Source organism: Saccostrea cucullata, unplaced genomic scaffold, assembly GCF_032062105.1.
Source record: "Saccostrea cucullata isolate Sc308-1 unplaced genomic scaffold, CSIRO_AGI_Scuc_v1 ctg608, whole genome shotgun sequence".
In the NCBI taxonomy this organism is placed as follows: Eukaryota; Metazoa; Mollusca; class Bivalvia; order Ostreida; family Ostreidae; genus Saccostrea; species Saccostrea cuccullata.
The window spans coordinates 1733-20276 of NW_026925691.1; the positions used below are offsets into that span (position 1 = coordinate 1733).

At 32.0% G+C, this 18544-nt stretch overlaps 1 protein-coding gene and 1 long non-coding RNA gene across 3 annotated transcripts; both read left to right on the forward strand.

Moving 5' to 3' along the window:
• The first annotated feature begins 2914 nt into the window (after positions 1-2914).
• On the forward strand, positions 2915-5483 carry LOC134269601 (uncharacterized). Of its 2 annotated transcripts, XM_062751804.1 has the most exons (4): positions 2915-3028; positions 3523-3591; positions 4934-5097; positions 5251-5483. In XM_062751804.1, the coding sequence occupies exons 2-4, from the start codon at positions 3575-3577 to the stop codon at positions 5457-5459; spliced, it is 390 nt and encodes a 129-aa protein (XP_062607788.1). In that variant the 5' UTR covers positions 2915-3028; positions 3523-3574; the 3' UTR covers positions 5460-5483. The 2 variants fall into 2 exon arrangements, with proteins under 2 accessions (XP_062607788.1, XP_062607787.1); XM_062751803.1 differs by lacking the exon at positions 3523-3591 and having other exon boundaries at positions 2960-3028.
• A 2814-nt stretch (positions 5484-8297) lies between these two features.
• Positions 8298-16116, forward strand: LOC134269603 (uncharacterized). The gene is made up of 4 exons (XR_009992612.1): positions 8298-8449; positions 8938-9007; positions 10649-10812; positions 15988-16116. It is a non-coding gene; the product is annotated as an uncharacterized LOC134269603 (long non-coding RNA).
• The last annotated feature ends 2428 nt before the right edge of the window (positions 16117-18544 follow it).

An 18544-nucleotide genomic window follows, 5' to 3' on the forward strand; every position in this document is an offset into this window, starting at 1 on the left:
AATGTGCAAATGTTAAAATATACATTGAAACATAAGGATAATATTCCTAGCACTTAAAACGGAAAATATTCTCTGAATAAAAATATATGTGGAAAAATATTTGAAAGTCCAAAAGATTTAAATGTTATTAGTGTAACAAATGTATAGATTTGAAAGATTCTTCCCCCGTAAATCTAATTTCTGTGTTCCTATTAGAGCGATTTTTGAATTGAATATTGTATATATACATTTTTAATTCAAATATTTCATGAATATTGAATCGTAAGGAATATTTTTGAAGTTAAAGGTTCTGACCAAATTTTTCTTAAAAGCTGACGAATGACACACTTCAAAGAATGAATTTTTTAACAAATTGAAATGATCGCGAGCATTACTTTCTTTTACATTAAGAAAAACATTATTGCTCCTCCATAATTAAAGACAAAACCAGGATCGCATGGACATTGTGCAAAGAATCTTACTAACCGAAATTAGTGAAATTTTCATTTAATTTAAATAATATAAGTTAACACGTTGAATTGCATTTTACAATGCGTGAAAAGAAGAAAACACCTGCTCTGGCCTTCAACTCGACATATAATAGATATATCGACGACGTATAATTGTCAATTAACAATAGTAATTTTCATTCTTATATCGATACGATATATCCTGGTGAGCTTGGGAAAAATACCACAGAGTATAATTCATTTTTTTCATATTAGGATATTTTACTTGAATAAGACATTAATGGTATTCTTTCAACCAAGCTTTACGATAGACATGATGACTTTAACTTTTCTATCGTCAACTTCCCTTACTTAAATTTTGCAGCAATATACCATCATCACCTGCATACGGAGTTTAGGTATCTTAGTTGATTCGATACGCAAGATCATTCTCTGTATGAACAATTTCTAAAACAAGGTAAATTATTGACAAACAGGTTGATGAAACAAAAATATCTTATTCAGCAGTCTCATTTAAAGTCGTCATTTCGTAAGTTCGACGGGCGTAAAAATGACCTTGTCAGCATATATAATTTATCATTTAGTCAAATGCTGACTGATGTTCTTCATACTAATTTTAAGTCCATTATTTATACACAGATATGACGTTTATACACAAAATTGACGACGGGTTTTCCGTTACTTCCTGACAAGGAATCCATGGCGGGTGTCAGCAGGGAATGCTCACTCCTCCATAGCACCTGATCCCACCTCTGAGGTTTTGGAGGTTCTTGTTTGATCTGCGCCTATTTTGTATTGTTTTATGGACTAATAATCTTAGATACTGTTCGTTATCTCCATGTGTTCTATGTCAAGCAAATGCAATTCAGGTATCAGCCTTTATTAAACAAGTTACTGTTGAGAATTTTATGTAATAAATGCATTTATTTCACCTTGCACTGCAGTTCAATCTTATTCTGCAAAGCCTCTTTCATGAGCAAATTAATGTTCTAACATCTAATTGCCTTAAGGCTATAAATTTCCTTTAAAAAAACTGGAATGGGTTATGTGTTCTGTCGGTTGATGCTACGAAAGACCCAAGCATGGTACATTTTTGACTTGACAAAGATCCAATGAGTAAACGTTAGTGCTGTTCAGTTTAATAACTCATTTTAATTTCGAATAATTGTTGCTAGTATTTGAAGTTTGAAAGTGAGACAAAATTGTAAGAAAAATGTAATGTTGCAGACCATAGATGACCATAAATAGCAAAACAATATCAAAACACCAGAGAGAAATTTTGGACAGTAAACAGTGTCGTGGAATAAAAAAAGGTAAATATTTTTCGTATCTGGACAGATCCAAAACTTTGTTGGGATCCTGTAGAAAACGATAATATAACTCTTCTTCATCTTCATTAGGATCAAATATGTAAACCGGTATCATTCTATATACCTCATAAATGTCTTTTAATTACAAAATTGTGTCATGCGATATATCATTTCCCATTTCAGTTAAGATTAAGGTAAGATTATATCATAGTTCTTGTACTTAAAAAATTAGGAAATTTTCACGGAATTAAGAAGACTATAACACTAAGTGTTCGTATCAGTGAAATTAAATTTGACTGTTTACATAAGAGACAACGTCAGGTCAAGGTCATTACCTTTTTCTTGGACATTAATAATAATAAAAATTAATGTTGCAAATTATGCAAAAGAATTGAATGTTTTTCTTTTTGCATAAAAATTTACTACCATAAAGGGTTAGGACCTGTAAGATGATGTTACCAAATTGAAATAAATAATTTAACTAAAATGGATATTGGTCCATCCGAATTTCCTCTTCTTTTTCTTACATTTTTATGACATTTAAGGTATTATTATTTGCTTCCCATATTTGAATTATTCTCATTTTCACATATGGTAAAGTTGTCACATATAAAGTTAAAAAAAAGATTAAAAACAAAAAAAAGTTTTGATCGTTTACTAAGAGAGAAAAATACGTTTTACCGAATTTTTGCTCAGATTTGAAGCTTTTAAAAGCTAAGGTCTTTTTCTTTTAAAAATCATATTTATTTGATTTACCGGTACTAAGGAACTTTAACCCCTTATTATTTATATAACTTACATTTGAAAAGTTCTTCGTGTTTTTTACCGTGTTACAATTATATTTAAATTCATTGTTCTATAATTATTTTTGAAGGCAGAAGAGAAGATATTTTCATACGCCACCAATCCGCCATATATAGTCCATCTTAGTTTTCAAATTCGGTTTACCATTTTTATTCAAAGAACAATTGTGATGAGGAAAGAAAAACGTGGCTTTTAAATATCTAACACCTAAATCTAAAGGACAAATAAGCAACTGTACTTTGAGTATTTCATCTTTTCAGAAACCAGAGAAGAATCCTACCTTAATCTTGGTTGGAATGATTCAGAAAACCGTATCAGAATTCAATTTTAGTATACAAATGTTGTGTCGTAAAAAGTCGAGATAAGACGCATTGATAAAAAGTTGAAAAATAAATATAAGCAATGTTTAGACTGGATGGATTTTATTTTTTGTTTACGGTTATTCTTGTCTTTTGTGACTTCTAAGTAAGTGTACAGTTAAGGATTATTCAATTTTTCAGTTCGTTTTAAACGTGAAATACTATAATTTTTATTATTCTAAGCATCGATTTTAACACATGCACATACATGTAATCAATATTAACATTAACTTCCATTGCCAGAGAATAATGTGTCCTCAAGTGATACATGTGTATATTGAGGATACTGGAAAAAATGTTCAATTTGTCTTTATATACCCTTCATAATTTTAGTTTATATCATACGTTTAATCATATCCTCATCGCTCAAAATTCATATTGATAAAATAATATACATGTTTAATAATAGTAACATAATGATGAATTAAGGAAACCCGTTTTTGCATATCATTATTGATTTCAATTTGTGTGTTTTGTTTGATCTGCAGCATCTATAATTTGATAATGTGTGTAAAAAAAGAACATTGCTTGTTTCTTTGAATAACTCATTTCTAGGACACGTTTCATCTCTATTCTACAAATACCTCTATTTTCCTGTAGGTCCCCATGATTAGTCTTAAGATAAACATTACAACAGGCGGTCTCGAAGAAAATGGTTAATAAAATGGCGTAAGTAAATCAAACCTCAGTATCAACTGATGAATTTTTAAATATTTCTTTCTTAAACATGGTCAGAAAAAGACAGAAAAGACATAAATGCATGTTTGAAATAGAATAATGAAAAACCATGTTTATGTAAAAGAAAGTTATCGATCCTTAGCAACCATTTCTTTACTGGTTCATATTTAGGGATTACTTTCGTCTGTAACTCTTACATGTCTGATTTAATTAGATATGTTAAAGTGTAAGTGTATTGTATACACGTATATCTAAAAAAAAAAAAAAAGGTTTGGCATGTGGAAATTTATGTCTGATTATAATGATTTTGATCGTGCAGCACAAGCGTCGGAAACCAGGAAGGGCCTATATTTTTTGGTTTAGCCCTCCACCCTCTACTTTTTCAATTTGCTTACGCTTACATGCATTGCCAAATTATCCCTTTTATGAAAACAAGGATAATTGAACGGTTCTTCAATTATTTGATTGCTTTAATAATTTACAAATTTGCACAATAAATGAAGGATATGGAGATAACGAACAGTATTCAATATGAAAGTCCATAAAACAAGTCAAAATAGGAGCAGAGCAAACACGGAACTCCAAAACATTGGAGGTGAGATCAGGTGCCATGGAGGAGTTAGCATCCCCTGCCGATCGGTCACACCCGCCGTATGCTCCTTGTAATGATTGGGAAATACGGAAGAAACCTGCAACAGTCTTCTCTAGCCAGTAGTAGTGATCCGCAGAGTGGGGTGGGGGGTGGGGGTCATCACCCTTAGCTAGCGAAGATGACTATACATGTGTATCTTCACAAACATTTTTGTTTAGATAAATATATGAAATTTGTAGATTTTTAATATGAAGAATTTCTCAAAAATCACTGTCAATAAATATGCGTGAATTACCGTATATAAGCAGAATAAATAGTGAGGTTTTAATTTTGGCACTAGTTGCTGAGATCGCTAAAATTAAACATCGCTGAACATCAATCGAATTTTATTTGTAATAGCTTCTCTAGGGGACATTTTAAAATCGCTAAAATTGCATCTAGCTACAAATCAGATACGCATGATACATGTACCAATCTTTAAGGACAAATCGCTAGGTTTGCTTCTCGCTAAAATTCCCTCTAAATACGTTATATGGAAAATTTCGGATAAATGATGAATGTGGTCTGCGTGCCAGCATGCATGTAGGTACATATACTTGTATTGCATAATCAGTGGAGATCACGTTTCTAAGACAAGTGGAAATAGAATCATCATAATTGCTTCTATTATATAAAATATTATTATAAATATATATCTATAACTGTATATCAAATAAGAAAATACGTTAAACTTTGCTTTAGAAAAGCAGAGTGGATCCTGGATAAGGTGGGGATAGCGTGGGGTATAGCTGGAACACTTCTGCTGATTGGTTGTTTATGCTATTCTCACCTGAAGCGCTGCTGTAAATGGCTCCGGCACAAAATTTCCAAGCAATCCCATGATCATATCTCAACAGAGTTTCACTGTATGTACTTCTGCATTGTATATATAACGTTTTTCTGACTCTACTGTAATTATGATCTTTTTAACGAAAATGTTATAATAACATAATTAATGTATTGATTATAAATACAGGATTTAACATTCTATTATGATTTATGTATTTGTTTGTCACTAGTTACTCCAGACGACGTCTCCGATGGCATTATAATGAGACCAACATCTAGACCTTTTCATAATTACAGAAGAACTACGCTGTCAAGCGATCAACACGTCGGAATATATGAACATGATGAATGGGAGAACACTGGCTATGTTGGAGAACTATTCTCTCCGCCAAGAACTCACTTCAGTCATCAGAAAATGCCTATAAGCACAACTGTGTAATTAAAACAAAAGCCCAACTTCAAAGGAATTGTAACATTTCATCACTACACGTAATTTGATAGAAGTGGAAGATCAAATTATACACTATCGACAAATCGTTTTGATATAACTATAACATCTTTTGTTTTAGTCGCCCGCGTGACGCTGTGGTAAAAATGTCTGCTCTAGAGTCGTAAAGTAAGGATCGAGTTGATCCTTTCGCCGCAGATTCAAATCCATCTGTGGGACGTGGAGACCGGTTCTTCGAATGCAATCGCATAAACCTAGGTCCCGTATTGCAGTGGGTACGGGCAAGAAAAAAGATCCCTCCCTGCTCAATAGCCCTGAGTGCCGAGTATAGGACAAAAATTTGCAGCTCTCGACCGACAAGTGGTGGCATCTCCATTAGAGTGGAAATTCTCGAGTGGGACGTTAAACAATATACAATCAATCATCTTTTGTTCTAGATTTTCTCTTTATATTTTCTCTTTACAATCTCGGCCAAATTCTAACGCAAACGAACGCTAAAAATCGAATGCATGGAGTAAACTGTCCATTATTTTTATTTATCGAGATCAAGGTTCATGTGACATTACATGTAAAGACAACTCATTTTGATACAGATTTTTTATTGTGAATTTACATTCTGATTTTATACAATATTATCATATACATTTGTGTATTTGTTATCACATTTACTATATTTTTATACAAGATATACAACTTAGCTTTATCCATGAAAGTGTTTAATATGTATGTTGATTATCGATTAACTTTACTATGCAGTTTACCTACAGTTTACATAACACATACATTGATAGTTTTAACATATTTAAAAGACATACAGTATTGTCTTGTTTGAAAGAATACCGTGTACTTTTAATATACTACATCAATAATTTTGTCGCTAGCTATCGAGTGCCGTATAGCATACATTGACGATTTAAATGTATTACAATGAACAGTGGTTTAGTCAGCGGCTTTATATGGAGGCCCTTGAATATAGTGAGCGAATATGGTGGACAATTCCTTTTAGGAATCATGTTCAGCTTTAAATTTGAATCTTTTGAAAAACTAGTCGTAATTGAAGTACGATGTGTTTTAAGACTTTCATATATAAATGGTGTTTTCATTGTTACCTGGTTATTCTATAGGTATCTGCACATTTGATCATGAATTTTGAGATTGATCTACTTTCGATGCTTTTTAACTTTGGTAAGAATTGGTGAAGTGCAGGTGCTAGGTTTTCATATTTCAGTTACATGTATGTATGCTGATTTTTACCAATTTTCTTTTCATCATAAAATTCATCTGGTTTTGTATTTTTTTAAATAGTAAATATGACACTTGTTACTCGAAAATAAAATTCTCGCGAATAAATGGTAATTTACTTTTTATAATACAATCCCTCAATCAAAGAAATACATGTATAATATGAATTATAATCTTCGAAAATAGTTCGTTCATCACAAAATTGATCTGGGGTTGGACATTTTGCGAATTACTAAAACACATCTCAGTGAATCATTTTTAAAAGATATACAGTAAACAAAGATCGAAGTGAAATTAAATGTACGAAGGTCTCAAAAAGTTTGTAGACTTTTGTCATAATTTTTTTTTATTTAACGTCATATTTAGTACACATCTCTTAACTAAATTCTAATAAATTGGGTAAAAATATTAATAATATAAATTTTGATACTTATCAAAATTATGAAAGATTTAACAGCAAAAATAGGGTCACGGAGCAGGGTCAAAACTGAGTTAATTACTAATATTAATTATATACTTTAAAATGTCTATAGTCTTACCTCTAATAAATGGCACTTCAACGAAATATTTTTTTTGTGTTTAATAACATACGGCTTCGAGTAAAAGACATTAATTTCAAAGACAGATAGACCTGACTTCAAAAAGCGGTAACATCAAGGGACGTCACGGTGTAACGAATAGCAATTAAGTTTTAAAGTTTGTTTTACATTCGGGGAGTCACTAAAAAATTCTGGAAATGTTGGAGGGACCAAGAAATATATGAAAAATAAGCCGTGCTTTTGTATATGATGGAGAAGAAAATTTTTGAGTGGAAGAGACATTGACTCGGACAATGGACGGTCTGCGAAGAAACATATGATTGTTAAAAATCTTGTCAAAAGAGTTACATCAAGAAACATGGTGTGCTTTTCACAGTTGCAGAACCTATGAAAGCAGAATTACGCGTTAAAGAATGAAACCATTGACAATTCAAAGTAACTTTCTCAAAGAATTATTAGTAAACTATGGGTGTCAAAGATATACGTAGTAAATACTTTTTTTATAAATAGGAAAGTCGTTTAAAAAGTGTATGAAATGAAAAGGCTGAGTAATTTTGAGAAACTTTCTTGGGGTTGTTTTTGACGTTAAACATGTAATGGTTTTAACCGTGCTCAGTAGTGACAAAACATGTTGCTTTTTAAATTGGCTAACAGGAGTTTCATTTAAGCAAATGAAATGAAACAATTTACACATTAACAAAATATATGTTTTAAACATATGAAAATGAGTTGATCTTAGATCTTGTAAAAATAATATGATGATAAAGGACATTGTCTACGAATTTTTTGAAAAATATTTTCACTCAAAATTCGGCAGTTTAATTTTCCAGAAATCACAGAGCAAAACAAAAGACTAAAATGAACCGTATTCTTCATAGACGTACCATAGGCTGATTCAATATATTTTTCTGAATTCATGGACGTTTTTTATGCTTTATTACCTGTATTTCTTGATTTTCATTAAAAAATGTTAGAATCATTCCGAAAATAATATTAAAATTGAATTTTAACAATTTGTACACAAATGCTGTTTCGTATAAAAAGCGAGATAAGACGCGTTTAAATAAATTCAATACAGAAAGTTGGAAGAGAAATATCAACGATTTTTTTTAACTGGATGGATTTAAAAAAAAAAACGGATATTCTTGTCTTGTGTGTACATGTACTTCTTAGCTAGTGTACATTTAGGGCTGTTAAAAGGTAATGTCTTTTTTTTATTATTTTTTTTCATTTAAATGTGAAATACGTTTCACTTTAATTTAGAATCCTTTTCTACACATGCACATACTCAATATTTACATTAACTACCAGTGCCCGTGAAAATAATGAGAACTCCAGCGATATATACATGTCTTTTGAGAATACTTCAAATAATATTTGTTTTGTCTATACATATCTATTAAATTTTTGATTGTTTACTATATTTAATCGTATCTTTATCGCACAGAATTAAAATAATAATATATATAGAGGAAATAATCATAGAATGATAAAATTAAGGAAACCCGTTTCTGATTATTATCTCTTTATCATCATTGGCTTGATTAAATTTGTGTGTTTTGTTCAATTTGCAGCACTTATAATTTATAGTGTATATAAAAAAGATTGTAGTTTGTTTCTTTAAGGAATGTACTTCTAGGTAAGACACGTTTAATTTGTATTCTACAAATACCTCTATTTTCACGTAGGTCCACATGATTAGCCTAAAGTTGAATATTACAAGCAGGCAGTCCCAAAGAAAATGGTTTATCAAATGACGTGAGTAAATAAAACCTCAATTACTGATGGATTTCTTAATTTATTTTTTCTTATAACTTATGGAAAGAAAAGACAGAAAAGGCATAGAAATGTTTGTTTGGAAATAGAATAATGAAAAGCCAAGTTTAATTAGTGGAATGTCATTGTTTCTTGGAAACCAAAATTTTCTGGGGACTTACATGTATTTTCGTCGATAACTCACTGGTCACGGAAGCCTAGTGGTAGAGCGTTCGCTTCGTGATCGGGAGGCCCGGGTTCGATTCTCTTTCCCGGCGCCGCGTCAAACCTAAGACGTAAACATAGGTAGTGACTGTTCCCTCGCCAAGCGCTCAGCACTAGAAATGAAAGTCACGAGTCTTTCCGATATGACCTTAATAACGCATGTCCCGTGTCACGGTAGGCGTTGGCACGATAAAGAACCCTCACTGCTCAATGGCCCTGAGTGCTGAGTATAGGTCTAAATTTGAAGACCTTTACCGACACATGGTGACGTCTCCATATAAGAAAAAATTTCTCGAGAGGGACGTTAAACAACATACAATCAATCATCTATTATTCTTACGTGTCTGATATATATCAGTGTTACAATTAATATGTGAAATCGGGAATTTCACGTATTTCTGAACTATCAGTAAAAGGCTTGAAATAGCATATCCATGAAATTTATATCAAAAAATAGGTGATTTAAAAAAATTATCAAACAAACCTTTATCAACCTACACTAAAAATACAGAAAAAAAGATTAAACGTTTTCTGTCTCGATATATGTTTTTAGACAGTGGCTAAATACCTGACAAATATCTCACTGACATCTAAATTCACAAAAAAGGTTATGCCCAAAAATGATGCCAAAATGTAAGGGAGTGAAACACCTTTTTGTAACATTTTGAAAATTCAACAGTTTCTTTTAACATCAAATTAAATTCAATAGTTTTTTTTTGGGTGGGGGGGGGGCTTACAATTTTTTTTACCGGTCAGCAGGGGATGATCACCCCTGCATGGCACTGATCCCAGCTCTGATGTTTGGGAGATCCATGTTAGCTCTTCTCCTATTTTGTATTGTGTTATGGACTTTAAGATTGAATACTATTCCTTATCTCCATATCCTTCTTAAACATCTGTGAACTAAATGATAATGGTTTATGTCGAAAATAAAGACTTCCCAGATAATAGTCTTAGTATTGAGTTTTTAAAGGTTACTGTAAAAAGTTTTGTTTGATCAAGATATGATCATGGCGATGCTGACAAAATGTTATTTTATTATAGGTTTGCAACAGAAAAAAATGTATTGTGTTGCTGGAAAAACGTTGATAGTAATAAGACTCTGAAAGACAATTAAGTTAAAAAAGAATTTGAATTTTCAAAGTGTAAAGAAATATATAATTTTAGAATATAAAATGCTACAATGTATATAAATCACAAGCAGCATTTATAAGAGTTCATGTACATGCCTAATAATGTTATGAGTGCAACATTTGATGTGTTGCTCCCCAGCTTGAATTTTTTTGTTTACAATTTTATAAATACTTACAATTATATCACGTATTTAAGTCAAATTGAAATGGAAACATCATATATGATATTTCTTTTGTTGTGTAAACTTCATCGTTGTCAGAGCATACACGTTAAACTTTGTTTTAGACAAGCAGAGTGGATCCTACACAAGATCGGAATAGCACTTGGTATAGGTGCCTTGCTGGTGTTGGTCGGTTGTTTATGCTTTTATTGCCTCGATCACTGCTTTCAACGACATCGACGAAAAAAGGCGAAAAAGTTTCATGACCGTGCCTTAACAGAGTTTCACTGTGTGTTATCCTACATTGCATATAACGTGTTCTTGACTATATATCAACTTATAACTTTTATTTTTAAAGACATTGTCATGATTGTTGAAAAATAATCAGATTTCTTGAATAAATATACAATTATTGAGTGAAATAGTAATCTATGTATATTTTTAATAGCCCCCGAAATTGGAGATTCGGTGACATATATTTTTGGCTATGCTCGTCTGTCTGTCTGTCATTCTTTTGTCTGCAAAAATTGACTTAATAGTAGACCCACTCTTCAAAAATTTAAAAAAATGTAACTTTGACCATAACTTTTAATTTTGAACAGTCCGTGCTAAGGTTTTCATATCTCATGAGTATATTTTTTCACGAGGCCTTTCCAGGCATGAGATATCAAACATATGACCGTTTGATCCTGACCTTGGAGTTAAACCTACATTTGAAAATTAAACCTCGTCAAAAACTCTTGAATGATTAGAGTTAAGGCATTCATATTTCATAAGTGAATTCTTTCTATAACCTGTCAACATTTTGTTATCTCTTGACTTGACCTTGGAGTTTGGCCATTTAAACAAAAAACGTTATCATTGACCATACATGTTAGAGCTAGCTACATGTATATATGGCTTTTACATTAAAAAGTTGCATTCCTCGTCACAAACTAAACCTTTTTTGGTGTCCCAAGTACATCACATTTGGATCGACCCTGGTAATTTATCTCTTGGTCTTATACATGTAGTTGACTTGCATTTGAGAAACTGTTACCTTCGAGATGAGCTGTCAAACAGGGGTATCAGTGTTTTACAAACACATTTAATTTTTTTTTATGCCCCCGTAACGAAGTTTCGCGGGTATATAGTTTTTGTCGTGTCCGTCTGTCTGTCTAGCTGTCTCTCTGTCTGTCTCTCTGTTTGTCTGTTTGTCCGCAAAAACTTTAACCTTGTCCATAACTTTTGATTTAGAGGAGCTATGACTTTCATATTTTATAAGTATATTCCTTGTGACAAGACCTTTCTTAGGGTACCACCAAATTTGACTTTTTGACCTTGACCTTGGAGTTTGACCCACTTTTACATGAAAATTTTAAACTTTTTCTTTGGCCATATCTTTTGAATAGTAGATACCAGGACATTTATACTTCACATATGTAATGTTTGTTGAAAGACCTTTCATTGGATACCAACAACCTTGACCCCTTGACCTTGTAGATTTCCGTATTTGTGAAAAAACTTTAACCTTGGCCATAACTTTTGAACGGTAAGAGATAGTGCTTTTATACTTCACTTATGTAATCTTTGTGAAAAGACCTTTCATTTGATAGCAAGACCTTTGACCTTGACCTTGGAATTTGACCTACTTTTACATGAAAATTTTAAACTTTTTCTTTGGTCATATCTTTTGAACAGTAGATACCCGGACATTTATTCTTCACATATGTAATGTTTGTTGAAAGACCTTTCATTTGATACCAACAACCTTGACCCTTTGACATTGACCTTGTAGATTTCCGTACTTGTGAAAAAACTTTAACCTTGGCCATAACTTTTGAACGATAAGTAATAGGACTTTCATACTTCATATATATAATCCTTGTGAGAAGACCCTTCGTTGGTGTACCACCAAATTTGACCTTTTGACCTTGACCTTGGAGTTTGACCCACTTTTACATGAAAATTTTAAAATTTTACTTTGGCCATATCTTTTGAACAGTAGATACCAGGACATTTATACTTCACACATGTAATGTTTGTTGAAAGACCTTTCATTGGATACCAACAACCTTGACCCTTTGACCTTGACCTTTGAGATTAACCTACTTTAAAAAAGCAAACCTTGACCATAACTTTTAAAGAGTTACGGCTAGTGCTTTTATACTTTATACATTTGATTCTTATGACAAGACCTTTCATTTGATAACAAGAACGTTGACCTTGACCTTGGAGTTTGACCTAGTTTTAATAAAAAATGAACGTTGGCCATAACTTCTGAATGGTTAGGACTAGGGCTTTCATGCTCAACATAAGTATTCTATGTGGCAAGACATTTCATTTGATACTAATCAGTCCAGTCCAATACGAAAAATCGTAATATTACTAAAATTCGTAACATAAGCAATTTCTAACTCTTTTAAGAGTTACTTCCCTTTTTTCTGATACAACCTGCTTGTTATGTTTCATGAGAGTTTATACGTCTCTGGTTTCATCAAATCATAGTGGATATGCATGCATTTTCTTTGTTTTGATGCATTTGATCCAAGTGCATGCAGAGTCAGAGCCTAGTGAAAGTTCTACAAGTTATATCCCGTAACATCTCGTTGTTGGAGATGAGGGTCTGATTTTTAGTGTAGACTTCGGGAAAAATATAGGGAATTCGGGGATTATAGAACACTATGACAAGTTTTAGGATACATTGAAGTTTTATGGAAAATTGTTCCCATCCCTGGAAAAATTCTTATATAAGAATAATAATACAAAATTTTCACTCACCCATTACTATTGTTACTTTCTTCTTGCATTATCATACTTTTCGATAGACGTCACTGACCAAAATGACCACGTGATACTAGTACCATTGGGGCATAATGTATTTCTGACGTCATACTTTCCTTAACATCATTCAGTTTCTTTCAATGCTTTATTTGTCTTACATTACGAAAACTCGTAATATAGTATCTCACAACATGCTATATTACGAGTTTTCGTAATTTAACTATATTACGAAAAATAGTTATATGGGTCAATATAAAAAAAGCAGCTAAATGGTTCATATGAAAATTGGAGATACAATTAAATATTTCCGTTTCTTTTTTGTATCTAAATTGATAAAGCTGCACAATATTTTGGGAAAACAACATTTAGCAAACAGTAGGGAAGCTACTTTTTTCAGAAATTTCTCGTAAAAAATATCAAATTGTGTTTTTCTGTCATTGGTGTTACCTTATAAAATTTTGTTGTATAGAATCAATTAAAAGACTTATGAATGCAAGCCATGATAAACATGTTCTAGGATTATTCAAGTTTACTGACAAGTCCAAAAGTATCGTTGTCCAGTGATGAAAATTAAGTTTTCAATCATATTTGGACATTAACATGAGACAAAAATAAATAGACACACACTAAAAAATAATTTATGACTTTTTTCAAGGAGTGAAAATAGGTAATATAAAGTTATTTCTTACATTTAAACTTATTAAAGTAAAAAAAATAACAAGTTTTAGGTTGGTTACTCCACTGACTCAACTGTAACACCAATGATCGAAATTAGTAATACTAATGACTTAGCACTTAAGAATTAGCATTTAAACATACTATAACATGAAACTTCATGTGAAAGACAGAATACACTGCATGGCTTACATACAAAAATGAAAAAAGTTTCTGGGATTTCATACTTAAAATGATCTTATATCAAAAAGAAATCTGGTAACACCAGTGACAGAATAGTTAACTTTTATGGTAACACCAATGACTGGTGAAGTAACACCGGTGACAAGAGATATGCAGTGTTGTTAATCATTGTTTTGAAAAAAAATAATGTTTGTAGGGTAAAAGTGTCTCAGTTGTGAAGGATATGATGTTTTAAATCCCAAATTCTTTATTAGAGAACTAGTCAGATAAAATGTATTATGTATTAATCAAAATCTCTTGTCACCGGTGTTACTTCACCAGTCATTGGTGTTACCATAAAAGTTAACTATTCTTAGAGAGATTTGTACAAACTAAGTTAAACTTGACTAATTTTACTTTACGTAGGTGATAAACTCTGACATTCATGCATGGCCAGTGAATTTTTCAGAAGGGAAAATATATTTTTTGAGCATAAAAAATGTTTTGTCATTGGTGTTACATTTATATGAACTGAAGTTGTCATTGGCATTACCAGATATTTAAAACTTCCGTACTTGGAAAAAAAATACTAATTGGAAAATAAATCAATTACTTTCAAATACCATAAATTAGGTTTGCAAAGTAGAATACAAATAAATAATTTTTCAATATAAGAATTTAAGAAGATATTTTGCCTCCAAAAGTACTTGTTTTGTCAATGGTGTAACCATTCCTGTCATTGGTGTTAAACTTTAGAAAGTAATGCCAATGACCGTAACACCGATAACGTATTAGTCATAAAATGATCTAATATTTCTAATTTACCCTGGATAAAGTAAAAGTTTTGTCAACATTGCTTTTAGTTTCCCTAAAGAACATCTTACGTAAAAGAGTTCAGTGAATATCTAAAATCGTTTTGAAATAACGAGGGAAACACCACTGACAAAAAAAGTTTGTATTTGTGTACTTTTTAACTTCTGAAGTCCATTAATATGTTCTGATCATGAATATCAAGGAGCAGTTTCTGTTGTTTTTGGTGAGAAGTGATGTAATATGACTTAGGACTGTTTATATTTTCTTATCAGGAATGATAACTCTTTTGTAGCAAAAACAAAAATAGTAACACCAATGACACAACTTTCTTGTACAGTCATATTAAAAGGTGTATCAGTTAAATGGAAGGTGGGGCTCATATTTTTTATTCAAAGATATATTCTTTTTAATGTTTATTTTATGTATACACGATTTTTTAAACAAAATTTCATATAATTTTTGGCGTAGTTAACCTTATTTGAAGAGAAAAATTCCATTGACAGCATGAATTTGGCTGATTGGTGTGATAAAATCATCCATTGACTTTAATGAAATTAATTATGTGAAAATTTCTATTAGTAAATAGAAAGTACAGATGTCATAGATTGTAAAGCGACAATCAAAAATTGGGAGAAAATAAGAAATAGGTTTTTACAAAGAAGTGACACATTTAGCTGCTTTTTTTTATATTGACCCATATAAGAATAATATTACGATATTCTGTAATATTACGACTTTTCGTATTGGACTGGACTGCTAATTACATTGACCTTTTTACCTTGACCTTGGAGATTTTTGTACTTATTTAAAAAAAACTTTAACATTTGGTTACTTCTAAATTTCACAATTGTTTTCCAGTGAGAATACCCTACTTTTGGTACTATTTAGTTAAATTTGCATTTAAGAAAAGCTTAATCTTTGCTATGTTGCCATACAGGGGCAACAGTGTTTCACAAACACATCTGTTTTTATTGTTCTTCTAATTTCTTGCATCAAATATAACTGAAGAGTTTGAATTCTATATTGTTTTATGTATTATCTTTGTCAATAGTTACTCCTGAAGACGTTTCCGATGCTGTGATGATGAGACCAATATCCAAACCTTTTCGTGAAAACCATAGAAAAACTGTGGTGTTCAGCGACCTGTATGTCGAAATGAAGAATGATAACGTAACTCTTAATTGTGTAAGTGAACCTACTTCAGGAATAATAGATAAATACAAAGGTTCATCGAAGAAGGTTGATTCAAATCTTGGAAGAAGACATGCAGAGGATCAACACCGTAAACAAAATGAACATGATGACTTGGAGAACACCGGTTATGTTGGGGAATTACTACTCACTTCATCAAGGACTGGTATTAGTCGTCAGAAAATGCCTATTAGCACAACTGTGTAAAACACAAACGCTGATCTTCAAAGGCGTTGTTATATTTCATTACGACATGTAATTTGATAGAAGTTGAAGTTAAGGAAGCTCTAAACACTGCACACGAAAGAGTTCTAACTGTAGGGTAGTTTTATGCTGTTAGACTGATCTGCCCTTAGAAGCGAGATAGAAAAAATATTGTTATTTACAGTTCATTACACAACTTGTAATAGAATATAATATGCTAAGCATTAACTTAGACCAAGAATAAGCAATTGAACTAGAGCAAAGCTCGTTGCAAAGCAACGAGTAGGTCTTCCGTCCTGTTTGACCGGAAGTAGCTTTCATTTTTAACAAAAATACGAAATAAAGCCTAAAAAATGGTTAGACTCCTCTAAAGCCATGTTAATTAATGCAAAAATAAGCTATTTTTGGCTACTTCCGGTTTGACCGGAAGTGACGACGACGGACGAAAAATTTATTTTTATGCTCTCAGAGACATATGTTACCCAAAAACTTGTCAAGAAATGCAAACATATGCGTTTTCCAACTACTTCCGGTTTGACCGGAAGTGACGACGCCGGACGTATTTTGACGACCCCGTTAGATTTAGATTGACATTTTGAACAACTTTGCTTCTTTGACGTATTACAAATTCTCAATACGTTTTGAGATATAAAGAAAAAACTTTCGGCCCCTCTAGGCCCTTAATTTTAGGGGCCAGCTCTTTTTACTTGATATCATTTGAAAGATCTTGGAATTCTACACTTCTTTCGTTCTGTATGTTTTAACAAAGTATTTTCAGGTAAAAAGCTATCGTAGAAAAGGTGTTAAAAATTTTGAAATTCGCGATACGTCTATTTTCGGGCCATAGCGAGCGCCGACGTGCGGCACTTCCGATAAAAATGAAATACATTCCGCAAATCTACAGACATAGGTCTACCATACCTGAAAGTATCATGTGTCTATCTAAAGCCGTTTAGGAGAAATCATGCGGACAAACTGACCCTTAAAAAACCATTAAAGTGCCGATAACTCCGGACCGGAAGTGACGTCATCAAAACAGAAAAAAACGCATAAGGTTCAAGTGATGTAACATAAGTCCTGAAAGTTTCACGGAAATCCATTGAGCCGTTTTCGAGAAATCGCGTGCACAAAATCGGTAAGAAAAAAAAACAATAATAATAATAAAAGTGAAAAAGAAACCTAAGAATAACAAGAAGGTCTTCCGCTGAATACGGAAGACCTTAATTATTTCCATTTTTAAAATATATTTTAAAAATAAGTGTTTCTGTTCAAGCATAGTCCATTGCCTTTGAAGATTTTTCATGCAGAATTAAGACAGAGTAATGAAGTAAATAGTCTCAATCTGTACATCTTTACATGATATACGAGGGTCGTTCAAAAATTACGCGGACTTGTTGCACAGAAAAAATATTTGACGACATAATCGGGCAAAATTTCACAAATAATATAAAAGAATCTTTACTTATATGGTCTTCAAAATTTCATATCAAAATGTTGTAAATTGGTATTAATTTTGAGTGATTTTTCAGGACATACCATTCAGTTACGGCGCAGCATAATCGTATTTTTCTGTAAGTCCAAAAAAACTTTTTGTTTAGTGTATAGAACATTTATTTGACCTAGATATTCATATGATAAATCTGTATACAAAATTTCATTTCAGAAAGTTCAACGGTTGTGAAGATAAAGAACTGAAACTGCAATTAATTGGTATTTTTCTATGTCAAAGGGGCATAACTCTGTCACAAATCGGCCGATTATACCAAAAACAGAACTTGACCTAGATATTCATATGATGAATCTGTATATTAAATTTCATTTCAGTATGAGCAACGGTTGCAAAGAAAAATGAACAGAAACTGCAAATAATTGGAATTTTTCCAAGTCCAAGGGGCATAACTCTGTCAAAACTGGTGCGATCGTACCCATAATAAAACCTGACCTAGATTTTCATGAGATATATCTGTAAATAAAATTTCATTTCAGTATGTGCAACGGTTGCAAAGAAAATGAACAGAAACTGCAAATGATTGGAATTTTTCTGAGCCCATGGGGCATAACTCTATCAAAAATGGTGCGATCGTACCCATAATAAAACTTGACCTAGATATTCATGAGATATACCTGTACTCCAAATGTCATTTCAGTATGTGCAATAGTTGGTTAGAAAATGAACGGAATCTAAGTGGACTGACAGACCAACATAACGACTG

Excerpts from the sequence above, each read along its gene's own strand:
- LOC134269601 (XM_062751803.1), top strand. The coding sequence starts at position 2,979 with ATGGATTTTATTTTTTGTTTACGGTTATTCTTGTCTTTTGTGACTTCT. Across the intron at positions 3,029-4,933 it reads TTGTCTTTTGTGACTTCTAA|AAAAGCAGAGTGGATCCTGG; the intron begins GTAAGTGTACAG and ends ACTTTGCTTTAG. Across the intron at positions 5,098-5,250 it reads TATCTCAACAGAGTTTCACT|TTACTCCAGACGACGTCTCC; the intron begins GTATGTACTTCT and ends GTTTGTCACTAG.